The sequence below is a fragment of the Panthera pardus genome, unplaced genomic scaffold (assembly GCF_024362965.1).
Source record: "Panthera pardus isolate Hobbes unplaced genomic scaffold, ASM2436296v1 HiC_scaffold_8, whole genome shotgun sequence".
Lineage (NCBI taxonomy): Eukaryota > Metazoa > Chordata > Mammalia > Carnivora > Felidae > Panthera > Panthera pardus.
The window spans coordinates 19,614,635-19,628,773 of NW_026527013.1; the positions used below are offsets into that span (position 1 = coordinate 19,614,635).

The following is a 14,139-nucleotide window of genomic DNA, read 5'->3' on the forward strand; positions in this document are numbered from 1 at the left end:
GCTGAGACTACTCTACATGGCCTGACTCTGAAGCCGGGGCCTGTACCCCAACCGTGGGACAAGGATCTGAGGGAAAGGCCATGTAGGAAAAGACTGGCCTATAGGAGTGATAGGAGATCTGGCCAGAAGCTGTCTGTCCATCAGGAAGGGGGACTCTGTGAGTCAGGCCTGGCATTGCTGACCCCACCTTGCTCTCCCTCCTAATCTCCTGAGCCCTTCACACCCTGGCTGCTCACTGGTCTGGGCAATATACTCGTGCCCAATAACCCACCTTCACCTGTGTGCCCACACCTGCACAATGCCCCCCACTTCCCTACTGTTTCTGGTTGTCCACTCTGTGCCTATTCCTGGGCTAGATGTTGAGTACTGCAGAGGCTGTGCCAGACTTGGGCATCTCCTGAGGCCCAGCAGACTTAATGCTGAAATGGGGGGAGTCCCAGGAGACCCCTGCAGTCAGGTAGGGCTTCCTGGAGGCAAGGACCAGAGCTGAGGCCTCAGCACTCTCTCCCCCTCACCGAGGTCACTGCCTGCCCTCTGAGCCTCTCTCCCTGGAGTGGCCAGCAGGTTCCAGGAAGCGTCCCCTCACCCTGCAGTGCTGATTCCAAGAACTGCAGCTCCTGGCAGCGCTAGCTCAGGATCCTTTCCTAGAACACAGGCCTCGCCCCGCCCGGCTGCTGGAGTCTCATTGGACAGCTGGTGGAGATAATGGAGGAGGGGGTGCCCTGGGAGGAGCCTCTGTAGGAACCAGACACTGGGAGGGGGGCCCAGACTGTCAGCCCAGAGGGGGCCAGGAGGTCAATGAGTGTGAAGACGCTCTGACTCTCCCCCGCTTTCATTTGTTGGCTGCGGGGGGCGGGCTGAGGGGGTGGGCGAGCCCAGTGAATTCAGCTCAGAGCCTCCCTGCGCACACAGGAGCCTTGCTCCTTGGATCCAGAAATTCTGCTGGCTGCTGCAACTTCACCCTCCATATCCGATTTTCTGCCACCAGCCTGGCATTCTAGGGTTCCATTCCATGAGCGAATGGCACAGGCCTTACTCTGGCCCCATAGCAGGCCTTCATCAGATAACCTCCAGAGGGACAGGCCAGGGGACAGAAGCATCAGGTTCTAAGCAAAGAGTGAGGGATGGGACAGTCTTAGGGCCCTTGGAAGGACATGACATCTATATTATTAATCCTGTTATAATTTCACCTAGCGTGGTTAGGACAGAGGAAGTCACCCCACCCCATACCCCGGCAAATCAGGTCAGGTAGGTGGGGATCTGGGGTGACAGCCCCGGATTCATGGACAAGGACAGGGCCCAACTTCCCTCAAGGTCACTGGGCCTCTCCTCTGGGGCGAGTCCTCCACCCCCACCACCTCTGAGCTGGCAGCAGGCCTGCCTGCCCGCCTGGGACCTGCCAGATCACGTTGAGCAACCAGTTCCTGAGAAGCGTTGAAGGCTGTTTGGTTTAAAATTAACTCCCCCGCTCCTCCCTCCCCTGCCTGTGGGCCTCCTCTGAGTTCTTGGAAGAGGCGCTCTGCTCTTTCTTCCTGGGAAGAGGCCTCCAGCCGCAGCTATGCTGCGATTCTAGTGAAAACACCTCACTCAGGGTGGGGGTGGGGGAGTGCCCACACCACGCCTTCTCTGCACTCTGAAAGACCCAGGGATCCTCCTGGAGTCTAGCATGCCCCAGTTTGCCCACTGAGACCCAGAGGAGAAAGGGGGTGATTGTCAAGGTGCTGATAGGGTGCTACTGTCCCCAGAGCCCACAGCCCCCAATCAGGGACACGCTGTGCTAGCTCTCAGCAAAGAGGTAAAGGGCTATAGAGACACAGTCTGGGCACCTCTGGGGTAAGGAGATCATGCACGCTGGCAGTGAACTCAGGACTTTTGCTTCTTTGAGACGTATATGGATCAGAGAGATAAAGCAACCTGCACAGGGTCACCCAGCTTTACTGGCCAGGCTGACAACACTGACCAGGCAATGGCAATAATGCCTAGGGGCAGGCCCCACAAGCACCTACATTGGGGTTAGAGTGCTCTCTGAGAGGAGACCGTTGTCTCTCACCCACACTCCTCTAACTGACCTGGGAACCCATTTTCTTCTCGATAGGCCTTCGTCTTCCAGTGTCTCCTTGAGCTCCATGTCTCTGGCGCTTTGGAAAAAAGGTTTTTTGAGAACCTGCTCTTCTAACAGCACCTCCTGCCACGGCCATCTACCCAAAAGAGCTGAGGAAAATAAAGGAATGTTGGCCAAGTGGAAAGGTCAACACACGCGCATGCGCACGCGCACGCGCACGCGCACACACACACACACACACACACACACACACACTCATAATGATGTTGCTCAGAAGTGGGACTGGTGGGGGTAGGGAGCAGTGAAGTACTCTTTGGAAAGAGGCTGAGGGCCTAGAGGCACTTTCGAGAACAAAGCTTTGGCCCAACCCAGACTACAAGTAAAATTTTCACCTCTGATGGAGGAAGACCCCAGCTCTGGTGACATGAAAAGCCCCATCTGGCTCATCTGATGTTGGATGAAGGGAGAATCCTTGGAACAGGGCTCCGCCTGGGGAGCATTTGCTGGGCATCATTCCCCTTCCAGCAATACCATCCCAGTGTGGGTCTTGCTAGTGGGGACTATACGTGGAACTGTCCTAGCGGACTGCCTGGAGGAGTCATGGCAGTCCTGAGTTCCCTCAGGCCTCAGAGACCACTTCTAGTGCTCTGAGCCCTGCCTGCTTCAGCCAGGCCAGGGTCATGGAAGAAACTATCTTTCCATTAAGCATAAAGCTTTGGCCACACCAAAAATGCTCCTCCTGCTCCAGGCCTGCCTCATCTCCCGCTCATAGGTGAGCATCATCCCACTTACTCCTTGTTACCCCAAAGTCAGATCCAGTCACTCTCCAACCCCCTGGGGCACGGGCACTACCAGTATTTCTATTAGAGGGAGAAACTGAGGTTCCTAGAAGTTAAACTACTTGCTTGGAGTCCCAGAGTGATTTTGGAACTGAGATTTGAACCCTGCCTATCTATTGTTTTCAATTTGGCTGGTTTGCCATTTCAAAGATATCCCTAGGGGACTTTCATGGGAAGTATGGTGTGTGTGTGTGTGTGTGTGTGTGTGTGTGTGTGTGTATGTGCGTGTGAGATATTTCATAAGAAGACAAAGAATGGCTGTTTTGAATCTATTATTGAAAGTGTTTTCTCCTCTCCAGGCTGGAGACAGTTGGGAAAACTCAGGCTCCAGGGAGATTCCCCAGGATGCAGTAGGTATCTAAAGTAGACAGGAATAAATGCTGGGGAAGTTAGGGAAGACTTCTCAGAAAAGGGGCATTTGAGTTGGGCTTTGAAGGGTGAGTAAGAGTTTGCCCTGGACATTCCCGTATGAATGATACAGTGTGATGGGCTATTAAGAGGGAAGAGAATGGAATGGATTGCCAGTTTTGGAAGCCATATCCTGGAACCTGGGGTAAGGCACAGGCAAGATATGGTGGGGGAGGGGGAGCCTGTGAATATCACTAAGTGGGGAAGGCAGGGCAAGGTCTGGTTTGTGAGCACCTCACTCAAGATGGTGGTAGGGCTGAGGAGGCCATCAGGATGGTCCAGCTGGGTGAGTGAATGAGGCTATATCTGGGCAAAGCAGCCATGGGGAGCAGCAGGAGGGCAGCTTGAGAGGGACAAGGGGCAAGATGGATGGACATGGGGATGTGAATGTGGGGGTTGTCTCCAAGATGGGGGGACAGTGGAGATGTGTCTAGGGGCTAGTGAAGAGTCCAGGTCTGGACATGGGGAGTCTGAAAGGCCATGAACCCGGCTCTTTGAGTTGCCAGCTAGCAGGCAGCTGATTCCAGTTCAAGAGTTCTAGGGGGAGAGGGACAAGCCCTGGCCTGGGACTCAAAGTCCTGGGCTCTAACCCCATATGTCCACTTCCTCTCTTGGTGACTATGGACAAGCTACTTTGCCTCTCTAGGTTTCAGGCTTGCATCTTTGAAATGAGGTAGACCCAGAGGCACCTGCCCCACTCACTTCCATCACCTGTAGCTCACCTATGAGGTCACAGACCACTGAGGACTGGGAGAGGAACAGGCCTGAGGGAGACCACCCCCTAGGTGTGGGGCAAGGGTGGCAGATGGCCTAATCTTTATTGTCACTGCGAGAGAAGTTGCTAGAAGGTTGGGCTGGCTTCACCTCCATCCTAGCCTATGCAGAGACCAGGCCAAGGGTCTGTTCACTAGGACCAGAACCCAAGATCATTGGCAAATGATGCATGAGAGTGGAGGGCTGGGCTTGGAGGACAGAGCTGATGGGGAGAGGGGCCACTTACAGCTCCAGGTGGTTCCAGCCCAGCTCCCCTGCAGCCCAGATGGGGACCTCAGCAGACATCAACACCTGCCCAGACCACCTCTCAAAAAAGATGAAAACAATGGACAGAAACAGTTACAATGACAGCTGAAGCAGGTGCCAGATTGAACCCTATCAGACTCTCCTCAGCATTGCCTCATTAATCCTCCTGGGCTCCTCATGTCCTCTCTGAGGGAAGTGCTGTCACTCTCCTCACTTCACAGCCAGGAACCCTCTCAGGTTCTGTGAGGTTGAGGGAAATTCCCAAGAACCAAGTGGACAGCACAATCCAGACTGGAGGGGAGTTTGGGGTAAAACCAGGATGTAGGGGTTGTGTTAGCCAGGATTAAGCCTCCAGGGGTCTCTTCTTCTTGGGTCTCAGATGTGGGAGGCTCAGCCTGCCACCCAACGGTGACCATTGCAATGACCCCTCGGGCACCTGGCTGCGTGGCCTAAGCTGGGGAGGAAGGCCTACACCGTGTAGTCGGGATGGTGAGAACTCACCATGAGAGGTTGTAGAGTTTCTGGCAAAGCTTGAGCCTGCTTTATATTAAAACTGGTCTAACAGGTTGGTATGAGGGGACTGCCCAGGCCTGCACAGGCTCTACTTATCCTGGAGTAAGAGAGCCTCGGCGAGGTCCCCAGAATCCTCTCCTGCTTTCTTGGTTGGGACCTCTTTCAAGCACCTGTCCCCCACTTGACTGTGGGCAGCTCTGCGGGGTGGGAGAGAGCAAGCAGCCCCTCTGAGATAGCAAGCAGCCCGGCCCTGCCCTCAGCCCTCTTCAGACTGGCATTCAGCTTTGGCCCAGCGAGATTTGCTCAGTTGCAGATTAAAGCTGAGCCCAGGTACAGGGGCACTGATGACCCAGGTGGTGTTAGGATACTTGGTGATCATGAGAGAAACATCCCAGCAAGACCTCACTGACAAGAGGAACCTGGATAACCTAGTGGTAACTCTGTTCCAAAGTCATTCCAGAAGGCTGAGTCTAGCGAGGGGCACCATACAGAATCATCTCCAAACCCACCTCCTCATGACATGGTAGAATCCTCTGGGGGTGCAGCCTCCACGCCCTGCCTCTGACACCTCCTTCAGAAAGTGTTTCTGACCCCTTACTTCCTTTCTGTGTACCCTCAGCACCCTGCAGTTGCCAAGGCTTTAGTATGTCAGCCCCTGGGTGGCAGAGCAGAACAGAGGTCATCCCAACAAGCTCTCAAATAAAGGTTTGAACCCTGGCTCTGCCACTCACAAACTGTGTGACCCTGAGAAAAAAACACCACCTCTTTCTGAGCCTTACTTCTTCTGCTGTAAAGGGGGACAACCTCTGCCAGTATTCAAGGCTGCAGCACGAAGTCCTGGGGCACAAACTCCACCCAGGATCCCCAGGCTGCAGTCCTCGCCTCCTGCTCCCCACCACAACCACCCCTGCCATAGCCTGTACCTCTCAGCCTCCTTTCCAGCTTCCTGTCCCCAGGTCCTGTTGGAGGTCATCCCCCACCCAGCTGACAGGTTTGCCCCTGAGAAATGAACATTAGAATATAGCATTTCCCTGTTAAACTCTGAGGAGGCCCTCCACCACAGTAGAATAAAATTCATGTGCCCCCTCTGCTCTCTCCACCCTTCCTGTCTCCTCAGCTCCCCTGGACAGCCATTCTGGACTTCTTTCTCCTGATCATACCAAGTTTGTTGTTGCCTCAGGGCCTTGGTATTGGTGGTTCCTTCTCCCTGGATGTCTTTTTCCTATGTTGTCTGCATAGCAAGCTGCTGCTCTTTGCTCAGGTGTCCCAGCTCAGTGGCCCCAGAGCTTTCCCTGACCCTCTCATCTGCAGCAGTGTCCCCACACCCAAAGCCACTCTCTGCCCTGTCCCTGCTTTGCTTTCTTTACACTCTTAAAACTTATCCTGAGTATCTATTTGCTCATTTGTTTATTGTTTCCTGCTCACCAGCCCAGGAGTCCCATGAGGAGGGGGGCTGTGTCCCTCCTGTGTCCCCAAGGCCCAGATGGATTCTGGCCCAGCTGGTGCCTGAGGAGCATGTGTGCTAGTAAAGGACTTAACCAATGGGGGTTACCATCAGTTATTGTTTGTATATTGTGCAGGGTCCTCCACACCCAACCAGATGGCTCCTCTATTTCTCCCTGGCCAGTGCTGTCAGGGCTCCCATTACTAGCCCGGAACCACCCGGCAGTGAATGTACTGACCAGAGGGTTTTCAGCATCTGTTAGGCTGGGTCTCTGACTTGGGTTTGGGCCTGATGACCTGCCCTCTACTGTCCCTGTTCTGGGCAGGCACCACTCACTCCCCTGACAGGGAGACAAGATTGAAGCAGAAAAATATCAGGTGTTGGAAGTATCTGGCAGCTCCAGGCAAGGTGAGGAAGTATCTCAGTCCCAGGCAAGACCTGGACCCTGGCTTGAGCTGAGGCAAAGGTGAGGGAGACAGGATCCTGTTGATCAGACCAATGTCTGGTCCAGAGACCTTAGCAGGCAAGGACATAGGGGTATAAAACCAGCATCTAAGATCAACTTGCCTGCAAGCTGCCAACCCCAGATGCCTGTCCTTGCCATCTCACATAGCAGCGCGGGGACAGACAGGCAGGCGGGACGCCTCAAGGTAAGCTCTGCTCTGTACCTTACTTCCTCAGCCACTGCCTTGCCCACTCTGGGCCTCAGTTTCCTCATCTGTGGAGTATGGGTCATATTCAGGCCCACTCCCATGGTTGTGGTGAGCACTACAGGAGGTGCAAAGCCCTTGTCCATTGCCAGCACCTGGCAGGCACCCTGAGACACCTCCCCCTCCGAAGAGTTTGTGGGTTTCCTCTTGCTATGGCAGTTTTCTGTCCAGGTCATGGCACCAAGTGGGGAACACCCTGCCTTCAGCCCCTCTGTGTCTACTACTCACCCATTGGGTGACTCAGATTTGTAGGTGGAGCAGACAGCGGGGTCACCTCAGGCACTTTGGGAGTCACAAAGGGGCTGAGATCCAGGCTGAAGCAATGAGGAACAGCAGACATCCCTGGCAGGTCATGGTGACCTGGAGGAGGTGTGCTGTCGGGCCCTGCAGCCAGCAACAGAGAAGGTGCCAGGCTGGGCACCTGGGCCTGGGCACTAGTCCCAGTAAAGTCAGCCTTCGCTCACCTCTTATTCACTCACATCCAGTATCAGCTCTATTCTTTGCCATAACTATCTGCATGCCCATAACGTTTGGCTTTTTATCCATCCCTTCCTGCCTCCTCCGTGTCATCAACATACCAGTCCTTACACCTTCCTGCTCTCAATCTTCCAGCATTTGTCTCTTCTAATCATCTAAGTCCCAAGAAAACAGGAAGGTTAGGACTATTTCTAAAATAAGGGTTAGAAGGTTATGAATGAGCTTCAGAGGATCTTTCCTATGAGTTATTCAAGTGAAGGTGCAGAAAATTTCAGGACACAGTGGAATTTACATTACAAAGTCAGACCATCAGATAATGGAGAGTTTTCATTTTAATTGCTCTTCCATCTACTTCTGGTGTGTAGGGCCCTGAAAGGAGAGGGTCCCCAACCCCAACTGGCCTGTGCCAGAACCTCACCAGGTCTCACCTCAGGCCAGACCCTGCCAGCTTACTGGCTGCCATCCCCAACTCCATTGTTCTGTCCCACTGTACAGCATGACTACTTCCCCAGGCCTCCTTGTGGTTGGTAGGGAATATGAGCTTCCCAGTCATGCCCTGGTGCTTTTGTACTCCCTGTACTTTCTCACTGGAATGACTGGCCCTGACTTCTCTGTTGGCTTCCTCCTCTCAAAAGACACTGCCTCCAGGAGTGGGTGCCCCCACAGCACCCATCCCCCAGCATTATCTACTTCCAGTCTTTAATTGATATCTCCTGTTTACACATCTCTCCAGTTGGTGCTCCTCTGCCACCATCCCCCGCCCTGGCAGTCACCTGGTCAATGACCCTGCAGGCAGTCCAGCTGGCCTTCACCTCCTGCCTCCCATCCTCCAAGGGGAGCAAGAGGTAATGAGAGAGGAAGGCTGCTCCCTGTACCTCCCCGACTCTTCAAAGGGTCCCCTAGCAGGACCTGCTCAGCCACAGGTCACTGGGCCCCAGCTGACCCAGATGTAAAGTGGGGGAAAATAATATAAAAGGGGACAAATTGTGTAAGAACTCAAAAGAGGTCTCACTGAGGTCTCCTTAAATGAAAAGTACAATTTTATTGTCAATACAGAAAAATCAGTGGAAGAAAAAAGACTACCAAACTGGGTTTTGCTTGTTATAATACTTATTTTATAAAGTCTTATCAGATAGGTATTTCTTTCCCTCTCGTGTGCAGGCACCTTCCTGGGCAGGAAGCCGACCCAGCAGAGCTGGAGCAGCAGCTGTGGAGCCAACATGCTGCTTCCTGACACCGCACACACGCTCCCGCAGGCTGGTGCCCCACCGAGACCAGCTCTGTGCAGACAGGGCTCTGTCCTGCGAGGGGGTGAGTGGCAGGCTCTGCTGGGCACTGACACTTTGGCTTCATTTTCTTGTCCACTTTCCCACCCTCCCAAAACAGGGCTGGGGGCAGAAGAGGGTGCACACATTCACAGGTGGGTGGGTCAGTGCCAGGATATCCAGAACTGCCTTGGATCCAGCAACATGTCTCAGGATGGGGCTCTCCACCAGGAGGAACCAGAGAAGTTGGGGCAGAGCTGGGGTCTCCAGAGCACTCAGGACTCAGGGCAGAGAGATGGGATTGCCTCACCTTGAGACAAACCCAAGGAGAATAAATAAATAAATATTGTATAACTTTGTAGTCCCTCAGCCTGGCCTGTTCCCCCATCAAGGGACTGTCACTGTCAACCTCAGTTCCTCTGGCAGCCATCCTTCCTGAGACAGGCTGGCTAGAAGGAGGGGGCCTGCCCCACCCTGTGGACTGAGACACCAGGGCTGGCAAAGTCTATACAGTTCAGGAGCCCACAACAGGCAAGTGGGGGCTTGGGCCTCACCCACAAGGTGAGACAAGGTCCCGCATGTCTCCCTCTCTTCTGACACATGGCTCACCACAACGGAGCCACATGGGAGCTGGGGGTGTTGACCTTCAAGTTGTGTGACACTTTTCTCTACCCCTCACCCCCAGCCTTGCTCCTGCTAACTCTTCCTGGTCCAGCTGTCAGGTGCTTGCAGTCACTAGGATAACTGGAGGAGGGATGATGGGAGCCCAAGTCCAGCTGGGGCCTGTGTCCCTTCCAGGGTATGTTTGGGTGAGGCTAGGCGGATGCTCAGGTGGGTCAGAGCTGGAAGGGGTACTGTCGGAGGTAGTCAGCCATGCGTCGGGGCAGTGGCAGGCAGTCAACATCAGCCACCAGACGGTTGATGACAAGGCGGCACAGGTGCTGCAGGCTGCGGGCACTGCTTCTGCGCACAAAGGGCTGCACCAGTTTTAGGTGCACGGCGGTGACTGCAGGGGCAGGCAGTCCTGGGTCACCAGGCGCATCTTCCTTAGGGGTAGGCAGGGCTGGGGTGGGTGCAGGTTCAGGGCTGTCACTTCGGGTGTCAGCAGTACAGGAGGCCACATAGTGCTGCACGAGGCTGACCACGTCTGGGAAGGCCAGGATGCGTGGCCTGGACAGGCAGTTGGAGTCCAGGCGGAAGCTGGAGTCAGCGTACTCAATGCGTACGTTGGTGGGGCCTCGAGTGGTTTTGACAGACAGAGTGAATAGATAGCTGGGGTGGGTGCTGTCACGTACCAGGAACGTGCCCTCTGGCATCTTCTGCAGGTGTTGTCGGGCCTCGCTGGCCGTAATGGAACCCCAGTACCAGCCTAGGCAAGTGGAGATGGGGCCAAGAGACTAGTCACAGTGGAATTTAGTTGGGGGAACCAACACAGGGCAGGGCAGGACTCTGCCTCCCCCTTTACACTTCCATGGGGAGGACTGTACCCCCCCCCCCCCCACCATCAGATTCTCCTGGGCAGGGCCATGTCTCTCAAACCAGACTCAACAGACAGAGCTAAGCTTTCCCCATTGGACTTCCCAGGACAAGGCCTGCTTCCCTCCTCAAACTCACCAGATTCCCGGAGGTAAGAGAAAGTCTTGGCTATGCATAGCAGATCCTCCTCAGGGTCCAGCACCTTGGGTTCACTCTCTGGTTGGGCTGGGGTCTCCTCTGCCACCTCCTCCAGGAAGGACCCGGCAGGCAAAGGCTGCATAGCTGGTTCGGGCAGCTCCAGGGACTGGGTCCACAGGGGCCGCTGCCCGATCTGCTCCACAGCCAGCAAAGAACAGGGTCTAGAAGGGGGTGGATGGGCAGTGAGTGGAGGCCCTATGCCCTCCTGTTACCAGAGACCCTCTATACCCCAGACCGGCTATATGACCTCTGGCCAGTCCATCTCACTATGAGCCTCAGTTTCCCCTTTGCCCACTCATGGGCTCAATGAGATCCGTACCCCGCCTCCCAGCTGTCGTCACAAAAGACTCCTTGATAGCTTCCCCTACATGTTGATTCTCTTTTGAAAGAGACTTCTCCACCCTCCTGCATTTATTGAACATTAATTAGTCTATTTTGCACCAGCTGACAACACAGATCATGCCCTATAGGATTTCTAGCTCACAATGGACAACTGATGTCCCTGACAATGGTAGGATCCAGTGCAAAGAAGACTCACATGGGTGTCCTGTTGGTTGAGGTGGGCTGATTAGATTAAATGGCTCTGGTTCTGCTTGAGCCATGGCCTGGGCCTTCATGGGGTGCTCCAGAGAGGTCCCAAAATTATGATAGGATGCCTAAGGTCATATGCTACTTCCCCATGGATAGGAGTATCTGTAGGAGGGACCGCGGTCCACACTGGCCAGGGCTTAGAGGCTGGAACAATCTCCCTAAACAGGTCAGACTCCCATCCTGTTTTCTGCTCCTCCCAGCTGAGGGTCTGGGGTGGACAGTGGCTTTAAAGGCACTGGCAAATCCCACTTCCCATAAACAGGACCTCCCACCAAAGAACAGGGTACTCATTCTACATTCCAGGCCCACTCTGGCAAGCCAGTCCTACGAGGCTCTATGATCTTATGTAAACCTTGCTGTTCACTAGGACTGTTCAGCTTCTCTACCCCCTCATAAGGGATGCTACCAGCCCAAATCCTGAGGGGGTTGGCAACACCATCTTGTCAGGTGACTAGAGTTGGGTTGCTGAGCCAGCCCCAATCTGAGCAGTAGCTTTTCTCTAGGGGAAGGCCACCCAGCATGGTGATCCTGGGACTTCCAGGGAGTGAGGGGCAAGGATTGGCTCCCAGGAAGAGACTGCTGATCCTTCCTCACTCCTCAGAAAACACATCCTCAGGCCTCAGTTCTGGGTCTGGTCCCCTACTGGGCCACAGGACACCAAGATAATAAAACCATGGGCCTTGCCTTCAAGGAGAACTTATAACCCAAAGTCACAAACACAAAGGGTGTCATGGGGGAGTCAAGGTCTGCCTGTTCCTGAGCTGAGTCTGCCAGGCCAAAGGAAGGTGTAGGGGAAAGGCACTCCAGGCAGAGATGAGAGCATGGGTAAACTATGCCAGAGATTGCTTATGAGGCAGGATGAGGTAGGCAGAAGCCTTGGCAGGACGCAGGCAGAGGAGCTAGATGTGACAGTGTAGGTTATAGGTGAGCATTAGAAGATGTTAACAAATTGGGAGAAGAGGCCACAAGACCCTGGCACACCACAGTTTGTTTAATACTTTTCCATACCCACTCTGGGTGCACTGTGGGAGCTCTGGAATCCTAGTGGGGGAGCCATGTTCCAAGGAACTAGCTGGTGGCCTGCCTGCTGGGGCCCAAAGCTCAGCTCAGGCTAGCCAGTCAGGCCAGAGCGCCTGGGGGTGGCCATGTCCAGATAGCTTAGCAGGGCACTTGTGGGCATGGGCACCTCTAGGGTCAACAAGGTATCTGGGTGTGTAAGGAGCTGTATTGGTCCCCACAGTTCCTGGTGAGTGACTGTGTATCTTAGGAGGGGTGTGTCCACAGCTGTCGTCATGACGGGGGCGATGGCTTGTGTGTTCCAGGTGTGGGTGGCCTGTACCTGTGTGTGCCTGTTGTGGAACCCAGCCTGTGAGTCCTGCCTGGGGATGCATGCCAGTAGGGCAAACTCAACCCTGAGGGTGGACCCCCTCAAGCAAAGCTGGGAGCCCAAACTTATATTTGGGAATCTCTGCCCCCTACCTTGGGAGGGAACCAGCTGGTTTGTGGCTGTGTGTGTGGAGGTCTTAAAAATCTTGCTCCCTGACACCCAACACTGGTCCCGAGGTTCCAAGGGACTTTTAGCTGGAACAAAGTAAAAAGAGAATGTGGGACTTCAGAACTGGGGGGATCTGGAGGACAGGGTGTGGGGGTATTCAGGAGTCCCAAAATTCAGAGGAGGGGTATGCTGGAGACGGCCAGGGAGAAGTATAGTAGTATAGTTTTCCTGGCACCTCTGGGTTTCCTCCCTGGAAGCAGACCTGCTCAGAGCAAGGGGCACTTCAGCCTTGCCCCACCTTCCAACCTTCTTCACTTGGTACTATGCCAGTTTTGATAACAACAGCCACTGGGCCACCCAGCTCTTCCTGGGTGTGGAGTGCTCACTCATATCTTCTTTCTCACTCCCTGGAGCTTTCTGAGCTCCTGTCAGATCAGTCTGGAGAGTATCAGACCCATTGTTGAAGGGGATGCTGAGGTGGAAGGAATGCTGAAGAAGAATGCTCAGTTGAGGCCAGGACTCTGTCTTACCAGCCTCCACACCATCCTAGTCTTTGAGGAAAGTTGGAGAAGGGAGGCAGCAGTCAAGTCCTCACTGGGATCCCAGACTGGACTGAGGAGGGGCAAGGCAGTTGTGGGGGTGCCACGGGCAAAATTCAGGCTCTTCCAAGACCTGCTGCTCAGCCAACCTGGGGGGAGGCGAGGATCTCAGACTGGCTTCCCAAGAAAAGCCTAATTGCTAGCCCATGGCAGAACAGTGAAATCGGAGAGGGGCAGGGGCTAACCTAATGTCAGCAGTAGGCCCTGCGGCCTGCAGGCTAGGGTAGAGCGCTCTGGGCCCCGAAGGGGGTCTGGGCAGGTGAGCCACGTCTTGGAGGATAAACTCCGCTGGCGTTCAGCTGCTCCAGCCAGAACCCAGGCTTAGGCTACCCGGTGTTCCTCCCGTCGCCAGCCGACCCCCAGTTTCACTACCCACAGTGCGAATAGGGTGGTGACGGTGTTGTCACCATTCCCTGTTGTCACCCTGAGGTCCTTCCGCACTCGGTCATTTCCGACCCGTCAAGCCCTCTCAATAGCCGGCAGCTAGCACGAGGCGGTACTCTCCCGAACGCCGGGCGCCGTCGCCCGGCTGGGACGGCGAGCCGCGCTTACCCCTGAACGCAGAGGACCATGTCCCGGCAGCGGCAGCGGCAGCTCCGGAGCTGAGGCTCAGCCGGACGGTGGAGGCTGGAGGGAGCCCGTGAGCGCAGGTCTCGCTCGTAAGGCAGGCTCCCAGGGCGCACCGGCGACGGGATGGGACTGAGAGGCCAAGGCGCTGGCGGGCCGGGAGGGCGCGGGGGGCGGGCCGGGAGGGTGGGGCGGGGCGAGCCGCCTAATCTTTTGTCCTCTGTGTCCCAGCCCTTCCCGGAAGCGACGTCTTCCTAGAACCGCCGGCAGTGCTGCCGGGCCGGGGAGGGGCGCTGGCGGGGGCGCCGGCTCCCAGAGTAGGCTCAGGGCAGCTAAAGGAAACACCTTTGACAGATTTCCAAGAACTTTCCAGGAAAATGGGGCGGGGCCCCACGCGCCGACCAATCGCAGCTCGGGGGGGCGGGCCAATTGCAGTTTTGAGATGCGAGGCAGACAAACTAGTCGGGTTGAGCGT

The 14,139-nt window shown here is 55.2% G+C and overlaps 1 protein-coding gene across 1 annotated transcript; it reads right to left on the minus strand.

Annotated features, from left to right (window-relative positions):
* Window positions 1–8,490: 8,490 nt before the first annotated feature.
* Window positions 8,491–13,834, minus strand: CISH (cytokine inducible SH2 containing protein). The gene is made up of 3 exons (XM_019416971.2): window positions 13,650–13,834; window positions 10,353–10,573; window positions 8,491–10,107 (listed from the first exon to the last, which is right to left on the minus strand). The coding sequence occupies exons 1-3, from the start codon at window positions 13,667–13,669 to the stop codon at window positions 9,575–9,577; spliced, it is 774 nt and encodes a 257-aa protein (XP_019272516.1). The 5' UTR covers window positions 13,670–13,834; the 3' UTR covers window positions 8,491–9,574.
* Between the last annotated feature and the right edge of the window lie 305 nt (window positions 13,835–14,139).